The following is a 17,400-nucleotide window of genomic DNA, read 5'->3' as shown; positions in this document are numbered from 1 at the left end:
AAAAGTCAACTTCTTGCTAGTATCAGAAAGAAAATATGAACCTTTATCTTTCTCACTTTCTTGGCAAATAGTCTTCACTGAAAAGCCCAGGGCCCCTCCCCGGCACCGGTTAAGGCTTGGCATTCTGAGTAGTATGGTAGATAACAGCACGGGCTCCAGCATCAAAATTGCATGTGCTCGATCTGGCCGTGCCACTTACCAGCTGGTTGACCATGTGAAAGTTACCAACTGCTCTAGGCCTTACTTTCCTCATTTGTGAAATGGCAAAGATGTCTCCCAGCTCAGACTGCTGTGAAGATTGAAAGAAGTGTCACAAGATCCACGTGCAACACTGACTCCAACAAGTGCCGTAACAGTTCTGCACGGCAAGTGCCTCTGCTCAGGGTTAAAACCACAGTCCTGTATTTTCTGCTCAGCTTCTGCAGACCAACCAAAGTTCAGCTGATTTAGCTCGGCTTAGGTCAGCCTTGGCTGTGAGCCTAGGTTGGATCCAGGTTGGTCTGCCCAGTGTCTCTCTTCTCCCCTGGTGGCTGTGTGAGCCAGGTTCTTCCTGTGGTGACGGCAGACATTCATCAGGACAGGCCACTACTTACTACGTGGGAGCAAAGAATTGTGACTGATAATTTTAACACAAACACCTTGTACAGTGTCTGATACATAATAAGCACTCAGTGGATGTCAGCTATTGCTATGCGTTGTGATGGGTCCCGTCTGTGCAGACATCTAGAGTCGCACGTAAGGGGCTCTGCCCGTTCACCTACAAGGGATAATCTTTGAATTTTTTTCTTATCTTTTTCCTCCTCCCTCAGATTTCCTTTGCACCAAGGACAAGCTGTCAGCCAGTTTCTGCCAGACGCTGAAAGCCATGAAGAAATGCTCTGTACCCACTGTGAGGGCTCAGTGCTGCTTCTCGTGTCCCCAGACACACGCCACCCACACCCAAAGGCAAAGGAAGCGACCATTGCTCCCAAACCCCAAAACACTCTGAGTGAAGAAACACCCCCCCACACACCTGGACGGTAGCGGCTGCTGACCACGGCCCTGTCATCTGGGGGCCACTTCATCAAGGTTTCACTTTACATGTTTCAGGTTCAACTTTGGGTCATAACGAAACAAAATTCATTGTGTTCCTCTAGCCACAAAATGTCCTTCCCAGGAGGTCTGGGCTGTCTACTTGCTGTGCCTTATAGGAAGGGGGACTACCCAGGAGAATCAGGCTTCACCTGGAGTACCTGCTCCCCCGTGCCAGGTTAAGCAGGTCTGTGAAGTCGTGCCTTTTATTCCTCCCTTCAAGTTAAATCAGAAAGATGAGATGTTTCCCAGATTAACTCAGGAAACAGCCACATTCACCCAGGGAACAAATAATCTTGTTCATTTATTTACCTTGATGAATACATGTTGTTTTTTTTTTTCCTCCCTGCCTGGTGCAACTGCTGCTTAAACTGTTACGGGGAGCTTTTAGGAACAGGCCTTTAATGCACGAAGGGCCTTCTCCTCTGCCCAGACTCAACTGGAGCAGGAAGAGAAGTGCCTGCTCCGTCCCTCAGGCCGCTCCTCCATCCGTCGGACCCCAGGCGGACTTTTTCACATCTCTTGCCCACCTGGAGACCCTAGACTGTGAGGAAATGAGAAAACATTTCTGGCTTGAGGATAATTTCGGTGAAAACTCGCCAAAAGCAAATGAACAAAAGTCAACTTCTTGCTAGTATCAGAAAGAAAATGTGAACCTTTATCTTTCTCACTTTCTTGGCAAATAGTCTTCACTGAAAAGCCCAGGGCCCCTCCCCGGCACGGCCCCACCTGAGACAGGAGTCAGGTCCCACCCCTTCCCCTCGGGGCAGGGGGTTTATACGCAAAGACACTACGTTCAGGCCCATGGTTCCCCCCAGGTCCAAAAATGGGGCTCTAGATTAAAATATTTTTAAGAGCCAGGTAATTGTACTCCGTAGAAGAATCTAGTGCAAACTAGTAAGGTAAACACGATCTATTCCTCATTGTACTTTAAATGTGGTTTTAAAGGTCTCTTTCCTTGGGGGAAACAGGCAAGTCTGGGATCCCAAAACATTGAAATCAAAGTCAGAATGCTCATTCCAGATGTTCCTACCACCCATCAGAAGCCAAAGGAGGCTGTGGTCTCTAATTCAAAGCACATTTTCAGGCAAACTGATTTCTAAGGGGAGGTGCTTATGTGAACTGAACCCAAAGAAAGAGGGTGGGTAGGTGGAGGCGTCTAAGGCTCTAGGGGAGGAAGACCTCAGAACCACTCTTGATGGGGGGCAGGCAGGGATGTGGCCTTCCTATAAAGGCAGCATACTTCCAGACTCACGCACGGACATGCTTAGAATTCACCACGGAGCACAATGTCCCACAGTTCCTTTACTTACCTATCCATTCAGCAGAATGGTGCTATTGAAAAATGGTGCTACTCTCAAGATCATGGCAGGACTAATATAGACAAGTAGATAGACATACAAATGGGTGTGTGTGTGTGTGTGTGAAACTCCGCATACACTTCTTCTGTTAAATGTATAATGGTGTTGCTGGCCAATGCCAGTTCTATTGCTTGGATACCTTGAATTTAAACTTTTATGTTATGTGCCTTTTATTTTTTTTTCAAACCATTACTGTGTATTATTCTGATAAATTCCTGTGGAAAATAAGACACTGGGGTTAAGATACAATTCAAGATAGATCAAAAATGGGAGGAAGGTAGAAATGTGTACCTGAAGTCAGGAATTCATTTCTAGATAATAATTACATTTTTTTTTTTGGCCGGGGCTGGGTTTGAACTTGCCACCTCTAGCATATGGGGCCGGTGCCCTACCCTTCTGAGCCACAGGCATCACCCAATAATTACATTCTTGTAGTTTCTGTCTTTAAATACAAACATTGCTGGCCGATGACAATATCTGGTGAAATAACAGTTTTAAAGAATAGAAGACATTTAAATTATTCACGACGTGAGTGGAGGAGAATCAGATTTGTTCTAATGCGGCAATCTGCAGAGACTCCCTAAGGTAGTGCAGGCTGTCTGGGATTCATTTAACAAGCTGGATTGACTGAACTTAATCTGGTACTGTATTAGCACAGGGTCGAATACATGTCATCAAAGACCTTGGTCTGACCAGCCTTACAAAACTCAGGAACAAACCCAGATTCCCACTGACCTCCACAAACTAGGCCAAATTTCCCAGTACTTAACATGGATCAATGGCAGAGAACTGGCCCCTAATCATGCATCATGGACATTTGCCTCCTTTATTGAGGCGTTAAAAGACAGTTGTGTGGTGTCTGTCATTCTGGCCTCCAGGGTAAAGATAGTGCTTACAACAGTAGTCATCTGTCACCTTGCCTATTGCTTGGCAATCGGGTGGCTATGGGTCATCAGTATTTTGACAAGTCCTAGTGCTTGTAATAAAAAAGAGAGACCTCAGACCGACAGGAAGACTCTGAAGGCAAGAATCTGGATGGTATCTTCCTATCTTTGATGCTCGGGGGCCACCATGAAGCAGAATTGTTGGTTCGCTCTGTTCCCTTGTTCTCTTGGAATGTGCGAGTGAGAAGCATGTCCAGGGGCTCTGGATACAGGTCTGCATGAACCAGAGGAGCCACTGCTGCGTCTGGTGCTTTAACACATTAAGGTTCTAAAAGCCAGCCTGGTTTATTTACACTGCCTTCCACAATAGGAGATTTAGCTCTTCTCTGGAAAGTTATTGGTTAATTGAATCCTCGAACATAAAAACTGAATTAAACATGGCATGAGATAAAAATATCCCAAGAAACTCAATAGCGAATGCTTTCTTAAATCGGGAAATCATTCCACAGTACAAGGACTGTGTCTTTTTGTAGGAATGCTTTGCTTTGTGATGGGTTTTCTTGAACAAGAGCATAGCTCCATCCAGTCTCCTAAGACAGCCAAGTCTTCACTAGTGGCCCAATGTGATGCCTTCAGATAGTCTGTGAATTATTTTGACATTCTTCAACAAGCATCTGAAACACAATCACACTGTTTCAGACCATAACTTCCCATTCAATTGGCTAAAATCCTCCAAATTCTAAAAGCCACCCCTTGCTGTCCCAGACAGTGCAGGTCTCAGCTTTTCTCCTTCCTGACCTTAAGTTGAAGCTCTGGGATGGTGTATCTGGTGCTCGGTCAACAATGATTCACTTTTGAGGGAGAGACGGCATGACATGAACTGCCTGGTGCTACAACCTAGCCAATGTAATTGATGCTACTCCTGTTGTTTGTATTGCTAACTCAAATATTATTTTAAATTATGCCATTAAAAAAATATGGTGGGGAAGCACAATTCTACTTATCATTGTCCCCCAAAGGGACACACACAGCCCAGCCTATTTCACTCCCTGTGTCTCTGTGCTGCTTTTCCAGGTCCCTTCCCCAGCCTTCTTGAGATACCTTGCTGGGCATCTCCATACTTAACCCCAGAGTGTAACCATAGCCTGCCTTTGTGTGGTGTCAATAAATGCCCTGATACACTGGTGTTTCCATGTGATTCATTTACACATGCTGAGAGACTCCCAGTCCCCTTCCCAGTGTCACCTGGGGTTTTAGCAACCTGGAGGAGGAGGCTGCAATATCTTCCTCCCACACTTCTCCCTACCTCACCCTTAGATCCATACATCACCAGATGAGTCTTCAGTGAGGTTGAAATTAGGTCTTTTTCTCACGAATGTGCAACAGTTGACACAATCGCCATATAGGAATCTGAAGTGACATCTGAAATTCTCTGCTACATAAAATCCAGTGAATTCCTGCAGGTCACAGCATAACCTACTCCAAAGTGTAGACGTAACGCTTAAGAGAGGAAATGCAATCCTTTCTCAAAGAAGGTGCAAAGCACAGTAAGTGCACCGGTCAAAGGTAGAACCTGTATATATGGTGATGGAATTCACTCATGGAATAAGTAAAAATCATTGAGAGAGGAAAGAAACGGGCGTCTTGTGGGGACAAGAGTAAATCTATTTTAAATGCTAAGCAGCCTGATTACCCCCATGCCTGGAAATGCCTCCCGATGTCTGGTTGATGTGGGACACCTATTCCCTGTAAGTTTCATCTTTCCTCCAAAACAACCCGTCATGGTATTACAGAAACCATAGGCTGTGACACAAGCACCACTCTCTCATCTATACTTTCCTTCCAAGGAGTACTCTCCCCATGATATAAGCATTAATCTAGGGCAGCAGTTCTCAACCTGTGGGTCGTGACTGTGATATAAGCCTTGGTCTAGGTCGTGGCCCACAGGAAGGGCCATGGCATTAGGAAGGTTGAGAACCACTGGTCTAGGAGGTTGTGGGACAGAGAGCTGCCTGTCTTGTGGCCACCCAAGACCACACTTCTGTTAGTAATTTCCCCTAATAAATCATCATATGCTGATAAACGATTTGTCTGCCTCTTTCCTTGGTGTGGGGGCTCCTTCACCATTTGGGAGCCACTTTGCATGTATGTCCCTTTCATAGAAAACCCCTCCTCATGGTCCCTAGAATGTTTGAAGGCATGAATATGGGTGGCAGGAAATCGGTTTTGTGTCAGGAAGGCATCACAGAGGACCATGAACACCTCCTTGTTTATACTTTAAAAATTCTGTCTGTGGCCACTAGGCAACTCTTTCTCATCCTACAAAGTTCAGCTCAAATTCTGCTTCCCCCAGGATGCCTACCCTGACCCTTCCAGAAAGACTGAGACACTCCTCTGCTTCTGTTTTGCTTTGTACATTTTCTATTAGAAAGTAGCTCTTGGCCAGAGCTGATTTGGTCCCCCAGGTGATACCTGACAGTGTCTGGAGACCCTCCCTCCCTCCCTCCCTTCCCTTCCCTCCCTCCCTCCCTCCCTTCCTTCCTTCCTTCCCTCTCTCTCTTTCTTTCTTTCCTTTTTTTTGTTCTTTGTTTTTGTTTTTGTTTGTTTAGGAGAGAATCTTGCTTTTTTGCCTAAACTGGAGTGCAGAGGTGTGATCATACCTCACTGCAACTGGAGACCTTTTTGTTTCACTGCTGGAGAGTAGAGAGGGAAGGAGTGCAACTGGTATCTGGTGAGTAGAGGCCAAGGATAGGTTAACACACTACAGGATGATAGCCCAACAACAAAGACATGTCTGGCTAAAAATGTCAATAGTTCTGAAGTTGAAAAACCCTGCACCCAAACATTTACGACCTTAGAGAGAGTAGCAGGGGTTCTGGGTTGAGCAAGACTGAGCTTACTCTAAAATTCAGACATTACAGAAGGACTAGTGAGGCAGGTCAGAAAACCTGAAAAGAGTTAAAAATGCATCAAGAATCAACACTCAATGAAAGCCTCTTGATGTTGGAGGGAGGCTTCATAGTGAGCACAGCTCCAGAAGAGCTTGGACAAGCCCCTGCAGACTCAGCTGCCTCAATCCCAGAGCCAGGACGGTAAGTCAAAAGCAACTAAAATGGAAAAGTGACATGCTCAGTGCTTAGACTACTATCCTCCTCCAATTGAGATTTCTAATTAAACTAAGACTAGACATAATCAGCCAGATGGAACATTCGCTGTGTTAAAGACGAAGCTAGCTTGGGGAGCATGCCTCGGGTGCAAATGGCAAAGGGCTTCCTCCCCTTTTCATCCCCATCTCCCCAGGGCAAGTAGCTTAAGAGCTGCAGGCCTCCCTCCAGGGCATCTGAGATTGACTTTTGAGCTCAAGAGGGATGGGGGAGGCAGGAGAAATAGAGAGAGAGAGAGAGAGACCACTCAGCCCATTAACCTCAGTTAGTAGCGGTCGGTCTCCTGGTCAGCACACTTTCTCCAGGAGCAGCATCCCCTCTTGCACTGGAAGGAACATGTGACAGGCATCATAAAAACTCCAAGGAGATATCTCAATCCCATCCACTCTGGAAGTGAAGTCATCTTGCATTTGTAGGAAAGACGTAAGACCAGGCCTGATCACTCTGAGCCTCAAAGGGTCAGTGTCTCTGGCAAAGCCTGTAACCCACCTTGGGAGCATCAGTTTGGAAGGTTAGAGTTTACATAAGCCTTTGCCCTGTTCAGCTTGCAGTTTTGACTCTGAATCCTTCCTGACTTAAGTGGCCTTCAACTTGATGCCTTTCGGATCTGGATCCAAGGAAGGGGAGGTGGGGTTCTTCTTCCTCGCTCCCATCTATGTTCAGGCAAACTTACTAAATACTCCATCCTCAAATGTAATAAAACTCATAAACTATCAAAACTCAGCAGAACAAAAATAATGCTCTGGAATCCAGGGAACAAAATATGGTCAGCTGACATTGAGGGGTAACTGGGGACAGGGAGTGGAGCCTTGGGTGCCCTGCATTCCCCCCCATCCCACCCTGGGGGCCAGCCTGCAACTTCTCATCCCCACTCCCTTCTCCACACTGTTCATCTCTTTCTGTGCTTCCCTGGGGTCTGACTTCAGGAAGTCTTCCAGGGAAGGAGAGTTCTCCCAGTCTCCTGACCTCTTCCCTTCCCCAAACCTCTTGGCACGTGGCCCCAGGTCATCGTCACCTTGGTCCACCAACGTGAGCCCGGCTGAGCACAGGCTGCCCTCTGGTGGCTGTCTTCGGGAAGAGAAAAGCTTCCCCACCCTACCTAATACACAGCTGGTATTTCCCATTTATCTATAACCAGCACCACGGAAATAATTTTTAAAATAACAAATGAAAGAATAAGACCAGCAACGAGTCTCAACAGGAAACTAAGCCCCTTGTGAGGAGAAATTAGAATAGTAGACAATGGCCGTGCTGATTAGCTAATAAGCAGGAAATAATTGCAAACAGAGTCCAATGGGCAAAGCCGAGGGGGACCAGCTTAAAGCAAAGGCGGCACCAAGAGGCGATTTATTTTTAACTGACAGTCTTAGGTCTGGTTGGGATTTTGGACAATGGATGAGCTAATGAATTGTGAGATTGAATTAGCCCTCCTTGGCTCTTGTGAATGAGTGGTATCTTTTGCCGAGAGTCAATACCCCTTTTATTGCCCTTATGATCGGGAAGGAGCACAGTTATCTGGGGATCTGGTCTGCCTAGGCCTCTGGGGGCTGTGGGGTGGCTACCATAAGCAAGAGCAAAATGCTCTCTTTGGCTTCTTTGGACCCAGGCTGTGATTTTTGCTTCCTCCTCCACCCCAGCCTGTACTTACAGGCTCTCAGGTCCACACCCTCCTCTGGCCTGGCGAACCCCGTGTGTGCATCCCACCCTGGTAATTCCTGTTCACTCAGTCAGTTACAAAAACCCAACATCTTTCTTGCTAGAGCACAAAGGCAGAAGCATTAGCATTTTCGTGTTTGTGACGGGCTGGCCCTCCTAAAGCAGGGCTCAGGCCATGGGCTCCTGTTGCCCAGGCCTAGGGTCTGTACTGCCCATTCCACTGTAGCTCATGGGAATTCCTACCTGTAAGCAGAGATTCTTGAGGCACAGGGACCTTGTGGTTAAGTGAGATCCAGGCTTATCCTGGACAATAGATAGATGAACAACAGAGATGGTGCCTAGCAAGGTTGCTGTGCCCCAGCCTGGCGGCCTGGGTTTCAGAAGGCCATGGAGGAAGATAGGCTATTAATTTGTGACTCTGACTGGCCAGGATGGGGTTAACAAATTAGAACCAACATATCTGGAGCTCAACTCTAACACGTGTCTCAGCTCACCTCAGGGCCCTCAGCCTCCACTCCTGCCTGCTGGCTCTGCTCACCACTGCCAGGGACATGACTCACAGAAGACCCAGAAACCATAGAAGGGGGTAAAGGGGCTATGTGGGCAAAGCCCATTTCAAATGCACCAATTATCTCTCCTCTGTACTCAGACAAAGAAGCTAATTCCCATCCTGATTATAGGTCATCCTAAGTCATTAACAAACTGCTGCAATTTCATAAATAGCTCCCACATTTCATTCTAGAAAGCCAAACTCCATCAGTAACTATAACTCATTATCAAGTTACCAAGTACAATGCACAGTTGGGGATACAAATAACAGCAGAGCCATTGGGAGTCTGCTATCTGCTGTTCCCATCTGGGGATTACTAGGAACTGGATCCCCAGGAGGGAGCTCAGGACTAGCAGCCAGGAGGCAGCACATCTGTTACTGCTTTCCACCCTGGAAAGAGTCTATCGACAATAATGGGGCTACCCCAGGACCTCTTAGCAAGGCTGTGAAGCTCAGACAAACCAATGCATAGGAAAGGGCCTGGAAAAGATGGCAGGGGGAAGGGGAGCAGGGGAGAGGGGCAGACACAGCTCTTGTCACTCAGCCATCCACAGGAGAGACTGCTTCCTGGAGAGTCATGTCACCCATCCCACATCCTCTTCCACTCCTCGTTTCTGTCACCTTTCATCCTTCCCCTATATTCATCAGAGCCTTTGGCTTCAGCTTCAGTCTTCCCTGTGTGGAAATAAACAAGGACCAAGCAAATGAGAAAGCAAAGGCTATTTATTCTGCACTGGCAAGAGAGCCAGCCACGGTCATCGTGCTTTGGCAGGGCAGACAGGAGGGGAAAGCTTTGCAGCGGACAAAAGGGAAGGCTTCAGGGGTGCCCTGATTGGAGACTGTCGGTGTGGGAGGCTGTAGGTGCGAACAGAAGTAGTGGTTCTACAGTGTGATGAGTTAGGGTGCATATGTGCCTTTTTCTGGCTGGTCCTAAGTTGTAAATGGGGACCAAGGAAGCTGTCGGTTATTAATCAAGTCCTGGCTGTTTGGGACTGATTGCTACAGAATTTGTTGTTTGGCTTGCTGGATTGTCTCTAGACACAGAAATCTGACTTCCTGCAAGCCTGGCTTATAACAGACTGGGTTCTTGGCTGTTTATTACGGATAAGGGAGTTGATTTCCTACGCAGGTTCTTATGGGTTGTGGGTCAGTTTTATATCTGGCCATTGTCTGTTTCTACATTTAGTCTCACTTCCCACTGTCAGTCATGATCCTTTCCTAGGGAAATTCAGCATCTAATACCTCATCTAGCACCCCAGTCCTGTACTCTCAAGCTTCAATTTGCTTAAGCTAAATGGGGGAACTTGTTTAAAATGCAGGCAGGCTCTTTGGCCCCATTTCCAGGGAGTTTGACGCAGGAGGTCTCAAGTAGGCTGGAGAATGTTCTGGCAGTACTGAAACAGGTGGCCCAGGGGTCACAGAGCAGTCCTTTCTTCTCATGATTCCTTGCTCTGCTCGGGGAAATTGACCCTGGGTCTTTCAGGGATTTTTTTTTTTTTTGAGATAGAGTCTCACTATGCCACCCTGGTTAGAGTGCCGTGGCATCACAGCTCACAGCAACCTCAAACTCTTGGGCTTAAGTGATTCTCTTGCCTCAGGCTTGCAAGTAACTGGAGCTACAGGTGCCCACCACAACGCCCGGCTATTTTTCTTATTGTTGTTGTTGTAGTTGTCATTGTTGTTTGGCAGGCCTGGGCTGGGTTTGAACCCGCCAGCCCTGGTGTATGTGGCTGGCGCCCTAGGTACTGAGCTACAGGTACTGAGCCTCTTTCAGGGATCTTGACAAGACTTAGGCTACTTCTATTTAGCATCCCAGTATATTAAAAAATGAAGAAATGTCAAAACCAAGTTAGCAAAATTGTGGCAAATTTAAATGTTTATGGGTACATACATCCCCAGTTGCATGAGGATAAACAGCAAAAATCTAAACATGAAGCCCTTCCTGTAGTGGGAAGGGCCTGGAAAAGATGGAAGCGGTCAGCCCTGGGGCAATGCGTGTGTATGATGGTCCTAAACGGAACATGCAAACTACTCAAGCCTTGAGCTGCCAATGTCCAGTGGAAGCTCTTCTCACCAGCTCCTGGGGACGGTCCATTGCTCCAGCCCCACAGCTGGTTGGCACTATAGCTTAAAAAATTGACACAATAAGCAAAACAGCTCTGGACACAAGGATGATTGCCTGCTCCTGCTTGCATTGAAGTCTTATGGCCAATTATGTTGAGATGATGGCTGACTTATAGGAAAAGAAGGTTGGCTTCTGAGGCAGGTGGCTATGGGTTGTGCATCAAACTTCTCTGGTCTGGCCATTGTCTATTTGTACAATGTCACGCCCCCTTGATTGGGTAACTATGTGGCTGACCACCCAGGAAATGGGCTTGACAACAATATAAACTTTAGGGACATTGCAGAGAAAAAGCTGCTCAAAAAAGCTACATTAGACGGCACCTGTAGCTCAGTGGATAGGGTGTTGGCCACATACACCAAGGCTGTTGGTTTTGGGCCTGGGCCTGCTAAACAGCAATGACAACTGCAACCCAAAAATAGCCGGGCGTTGTGGTGGGCGCCTATAGTTCCAGCTACTTGGGAGGCTGAGGCAAGAGAATCGCTTAAGCCCAAGAGTTTGAGGTTGCTGTGAGCTTTGATGCTACAGTACTCTACCAAGGGCGACATAATGAGACTTTGTCTCAAAAAAAAAAAAGCTACATTAGCCCTCAGGAAATGTTTTAAGAATACACTGTTTTTTCCCCAAAGTTCCCTGCCCTCACTTCACTCCCTCAGGGTGACCACCATCCTTGTCCACCTATAGGAAAGGCTCAATCAGTTTCCTATACGTGTGTGGAAGAGGTTAAGTCAACACGACTCTTAGAGAGGAAAGGGTAAGAACAGACAAATTATATGTGTCAGATGCTTTCTATAAACCATGCATGATGTGCGTGCATTTTAACCTTATTTTTTATCACAGACCTAAGACCCTGCCAAATGTACTAGATTGAGCCATATGAAGTTACCGTTCTCATCAGTCAAATATGGTTGCATGTGGGCAATTTTTTATGGTTCAATCTAATATTACAGGCATTAGTGAGCACGTAAATATACTATTTTTAGAAGTTAAGGAACAGAGATTGACCCTATAAATACAAAAAGTCTCACCAGATACCGACCGGCTCTGATGGACAGAAAGCAAAACAGGAAGTGATATTAATAGTTATTAATTAATCGATGATGAATTTACTTTGCACTTGCTCTTCCCTCTCCCTGGAAATCTCTAACCCAGATAGACTCACAACTTATCCCTCACTGATTAGTGATAAAAAGGGGATACAGGGAAGTAGGAGAAAAGTCTGGCCTCCTCGGTAAGAAAGTTAAATACAATGAGTTTCAGAAGCCTTGTGATTCAATTGACTGAGTGTGTCCTGTTCTGCACAAAATCCAGCTTCTGCTTCTAGCGGAATAATGGTCACAGTTACAGAACAGTGCACACAGCAAAGGTCCCAACGTCACAAGACTACTAGTCAGCACCACACAATACCTGGAAAATAGCAGGTAACAATTCTTGTCAACACGTAAAGGAAAATGGGCCCATGTGGTAACTCAGGTAATCTGTAATCAGTAAGAAATAGGCAAGAATCCCTAAGGGCCTCAGGGCCCAGTTACAGATAATGACAGGGGGAGCTCGGATGAAACATTCACACTGGTGAGCTGCTTGTCCGTGGGTCTCCTCTCACTCTCCAGGGGACCTTTTCCCAGTCTCTCTGGGAAAGTTATGCTTCACTTCAAATAAATTGTGTTTCTTTTTCCACTGTATTGGAGTCCTGGATGTTTTATTTCCACTCTCCTTTATCCCTTGAACTTGCTAGTTCAGCTGAGTGACTGGACTGGGTAACCAGACAGCTGGAGGGTCTCAGAGACCCTGATACTCACCACCATCTGGTCTGCACTGATGTCTCACCTTCTCAATGAGGTCTCCCTCACTGCCTACTTAAAATGGAAATTCTGTCTTCACATCTGAGAACGCTCTCTTTCCTTGCCTTAGTTTCTCGTGGCACTTATCCTATTTATTATTGGTCCCCCTCCTAGAACGTGGACACTATGGACGCAGGGGTCATCGTCCTCTCCATATCCCCGGGGCATGGAAGGCTGCCCTGCACCTAGCACATGCTCAGTCAATGTTTAAGTGAAGGAGCAGGTGTACAGCTGATGAGAACTTGAGCGTCCCATGTAAGCTAGTATTGGGACAGATCTGAGATGAACAGAGCAGCAACAACAGCGACTAAGACACATTTCTCAATGACATAAAACAGTCATTGTCGTTATTTTAATTGAGCATAACCCAGCCCTTTGTGTTTGCTTCCTGGGTACTACAAATAGCTATCCTCTTTAGGTCTCTGTGAAGAGGGTGTATAGTTCTAGCTTCCTGTTGAGGAGGAAACAGACTCAGCCACAGAGGGGTTGAGATCACGCAGCCTTTTAAGAAATCTCTGGAAACCTCTTTAGGATAGGGGCTGGCAGCTGACTCTGGAGCATCTAGGGCTCTGCTGCTCTGGACCCCTAGCCTACCTCCATGGGAACTCAAATGAGGTCGGGCCAGGTGCAGGGTCAGGCGTGAGGCGGCAGGCCAAGGGGTTGGCCTCCCTCAGTGTTAGGCTCATGGAACTAGCAAAGGTGAACAGCGATGGGCGCCCACAGAGGAAGCCGTATCCAGGCCTGGGCTGCCCTCCCCAACTCTGGGGGTGCAAACCCAGGAGGAAACCCAGGCCTGGGCTTTGGGACCCTCACAGTTGGGCAAGAGCTTGGCTTCCTGCTGGACTGTGCTTCTACACTGATGGGCCTGCCTGGGAGAAGAGCCAGTGGCCTTGGATCCCCAGGTCTTAGCAGACGGCCTGGCCTGGGGAGAGGAGCAGATATTCAGGAGGTTAGGCCTGGAGCTCCCAGGCCCATTTTCTATTACTGCAAAAGGAGCTGCTAATTGGGGTGTGGGCACGGAGGCCTCCCCCCAGGGATTTGGCACCTGGGAAGGTGCATCACAGGTGCACCTGTTAGGTTCACCTGCCTTCACTTGGCGGGACAGGCCTCCAGGCAGTGGGAACAGCTGATTCATAGGCTGAGCATGGAAATGAGCCTTGCAGAGGAGCAGAGAAGAGAGAGGATGAAAGAGGTGGGGGTTGGTGCTGATGTCCTGAGTGTGGTCAGTAAAATGCTGACATGTGCTGTGGGTCTCTTTAACCAGCTGTAGCAAGACGTGTGGGTGTTGGGTGATTGAGGGTCTCCAAGCTGCATTGAGTGAAGACAAGCTGAGGGGAGGGCCCTGGGGTGGCCCTCACTCACCTGGTGCTAGTTATTGAAATATTTTGGGACCTCAGGGCCCTGCTGAACTCTATCTATTCTCAATGTCTGCCTTTCACCAGCTCCAGCCCTAGGCTGTTGATCTTGGCGTCTGCACTTTTCATGAAGAACTCAGCCACCTACTCCAGCATTATGAAAGGCCAGCAGAGCCTGCATCACTTTGAAGACACCCTGGAGACCCTGGTCCTCCTGAAACCGTCAGACAGGTCCCTATGTGACTGACGTCCTAGAGGGAGCAGGCTGCTGGGACTGGCATCATCCCTGTTCTCTCCATGTTCATGTCACCTAAAATCCTCTCCTTGAAACATCCAGCACTAAACCCAGGGGCTGGACTTTGAGAGCCATGGCCTCGGGAACCTTCTGTTGGCTCCTGCCCCTCACAAACTGCTGGAGCTGGCTGGAAGAGACTGTGGAGTCGCTGCTCCAGACAGGTGGCTTCTCCCCCACCCCTTCCTCCGGGTCCTGCAGGTCAAAGAGATTGGGGACATCTTCCCTTCCTGCACCTGCACACCAGCCCACTCAGAGCCTGACTGTGGAGAGTGCCTGGCAGTCTCCCTGGGGCCCGAAGGGGAGAGGCCAGCTCCCCGGCCCCCAGCTGATGGCCACCCCAGCCTGGAGTGGAGGCTGCCCCGGTGGAGGGTAAAGAAGATACTGTTGGCCTCCAGCACCCCCAGCCACACGTGTCCTCTCCTGATCCTCAGCCGAGCCCCACGGAGGGCAGCAGGTGGGTATCACTCAGCCCACTGCAAGACATGAACAGAGTCCCTGTCCGTGTCCTTCGAGGAAGTGTTGCTGCCACCTGTCCCCATGAGGGAGGTTGGGCTGAGCCTTCCGCTGTGTGGCCCCCAGGCACAGAGCTTGGCCTCCCCATGGGAGGAGGACCTATACATGGTGGGGGCCACACACAGGATGCTGAATTCCCCCAGCAACACGTGACAACACATGTGCAAAGTGTCTGTCACAGCACCCAAATTTGTTTTGAGTAGGTCACATAGCCATTCTCTGTCTGGCACGTACAGACTTCTAGACTTCTTGGGACGGGGAAGGCAGGGGGTCAGTGTAAATCTCCCTGCCATAGGAACAACCCAGGTTCTATGAGTCCCTCTTACCAGGTGGGGAATGGTGGGACCTCTCCTGAGATCCAAGTTCCCAGATGCCAGCCAAGGCCCAACCTTGTAAGCGAGCCCTGGGTGGAGAAGGTCTCTGGCCTGCTGTGCTTTCATTTTATTTTTTCAGTTATTAAAAATTATATACATAACAAAAAAAATAAACTTATTAAAACAGCTTGAGGGAGGAGGCCCATCTTACACTTGCATGTCAACACCCCATCATCATGCTTGCGAACTACAAATGGACCTGATGTGACTTTGTAACTGTCTCGTTTTTCTTTTCTTTTTTAAAATTTTCTATTTAAGAAGACTGCACCTGCGCTGAGAATAAGCATTGCCTGCCTGTGTTACTAGTAGAACTGATGGGTGAGATTCCTAGCATGTACCTGAACAGGTATGTCTTTTTATTTGAAAAAAGTTGACATCCCCCATCCTTATCCCCAACCACAGCACAACCAGGGACAATTGTGTTTCTTCATCAACACCCTCTATTGACGGAATAGGGGGAAATATTGATCCCTCGGCCCACTCTGATCTTTATGTTCCAGGATCTTATTCTGCTCTCCCTGTTACCACTACAGCAGTATCATAATAATCCTTCTGTGCCTTATTCGATTGGAGAATTTTAACTTTTGAAGTATATTGTTGTTAAAAGGGTGATTTCATAACTTCTTCTTTTATGGAGCTGTTCCACAGAGGGCAAATCTATCCTTACGCAGGATAGAACAAATCTTACACAAATCTGTTCTTTCTGATTCTCAAAAGCCAATGGGAAAAAAATGAATACAGATATTTTCCCCTTCAAGGCTAGCATTTGAGCATTTAAAAACACACCTTTCATGTAAAAATGGAAAAGAAAAAAATTAATAATGAAAAACTAAATCATGGGGAAAAAAAGACTTTGAGAGGCCAATTGGGAACAGTGGGAGAGAGAAGGAATTTCAGTGTCAAACTCTGTTGTCTGGGGAAAAACAATTCCTGCTGCGGTATCAATGGGGAAAGTGATTGAAAGAATTTGCCACTGACACTTCCTATTATCAGCTTGAAAACCTTTCTGTAGCTATTAGCAAAGTGCTGCTGGGAAGCCTGTTATAAAAACATATTCCTCTTCCTTCTTGCCTCAGCATTTCAGGTGGGCCACTCCATTCCTTACTGGCTGACCACAGCCAGTCTAGATGAACCGTTTCTCTCTCTTTTTTTGTTTTAGTTTTTGGGCAGGGCTGGGTTTGAACCCACCAGCTCTGGCATATGGGGCCAGTGCCCTACTCCTTTGAGCCACAGGCACCCACCCCTAGATGAGTTGTTTCAATCCAGAACCCCAGGACCCATACCTATGGCTCACAACTCCAAAGGACAGCTTTGCAAGTAAATCTAAATGGATAGAAGGATAGAACCACCTTTGGCCAACAGAGTATGCTATACCCAACATCAGAACTAACATATAAAGCAAACGGTAAGATATCTGAACGAAAACATAGACTGTTTTAGTTTCCTTCCACTTTCCAGTGGCTCTTGATATGAGGAATCATTATTTCTGTCAGAATTTTTTATGAAATTCTGATTGTGAAATACGTAGAAATTATTACTATAATCGTGATTCCTTCTATTCATCACTTATAGACACACACTTTCAATGGACAATACACACACATTTTGTAGTGTTTTCCTTTCTTCCCATGTCATTTTCTAGGAATTCATTTTTACTATAATTTGCAAAAATATTGATCCGTGAGAAATTGGAAGTTAAAGAAAACAATGAGTCACTTCCACAGAATGCTCAGAGTTAGAACTCAGTCTGGCACATTGTAAGGTAAAGTGCATTAAAAAGTGCCAGACACATAACAAGTGTTCACTGAACATTGCTGCTTTCACCTGATAGATGAAGACTTGTAGGTGAAGAAAGGCTCAGAAACTGATCCAGTATACAAGGTCCACTGGGGCATGCCACACAGGACCTCCAAGTACCTGCCTGTCTACCCACGGGAAGTTGACAGGAGGAGTTGTCTTTGTTGGGACAAGATGGCTCTGCAGAACATCCTGCCTGGGCCAGGCTTGGTGGCGCAAGCCTATAATACTAGCACTCTGGGAGGCTGAGGCAGGTAGATCACTGGAGCTCAAGAACAGCCTAAGCAAGAGATCCCATCTCTAAAAATAGCTGGGCATTGTGGCATGTACCTGAGCTACACCCAGTTTCTTGGGAGGCAGAGGCAAGAGGATCACTTGAACCCAAGAATTTGAGGTTGCTGTGAGCTGTGATACCAT

General features: G+C 47.2%; 1 protein-coding gene across 1 annotated transcript in view; it reads left to right on the top strand.

The window, feature by feature from the left end:
- ADAMTS12 (ADAM metallopeptidase with thrombospondin type 1 motif 12) overlaps positions 1-1,629 on the top strand; it is a 315,003-nt gene extending 313,374 nt beyond the window's left edge. Inside the window, exon 24 of the mRNA XM_003792927.3 lies at positions 810-1,629. Within this exon, the coding sequence (XP_003792975.1) occupies positions 810-988 (179 nt within the window). The 3' untranslated portion in view covers positions 989-1,629. The remainder of the gene's footprint in view (positions 1-809) is intronic.
- Positions 1,630-17,400: the final 15,771 nt, after the last annotated feature.

This window comes from Otolemur garnettii, unplaced genomic scaffold, assembly GCF_000181295.1.
Source record: "Otolemur garnettii isolate 467f Iridium unplaced genomic scaffold, OtoGar3 scaffold00063, whole genome shotgun sequence".
In the NCBI taxonomy this organism is placed as follows: domain Eukaryota; kingdom Metazoa; phylum Chordata; class Mammalia; order Primates; family Galagidae; genus Otolemur; species Otolemur garnettii.
Note: the sequence above shows the minus strand (reverse complement) of the source record. Positions and strands in the feature narration are given on the sequence as shown.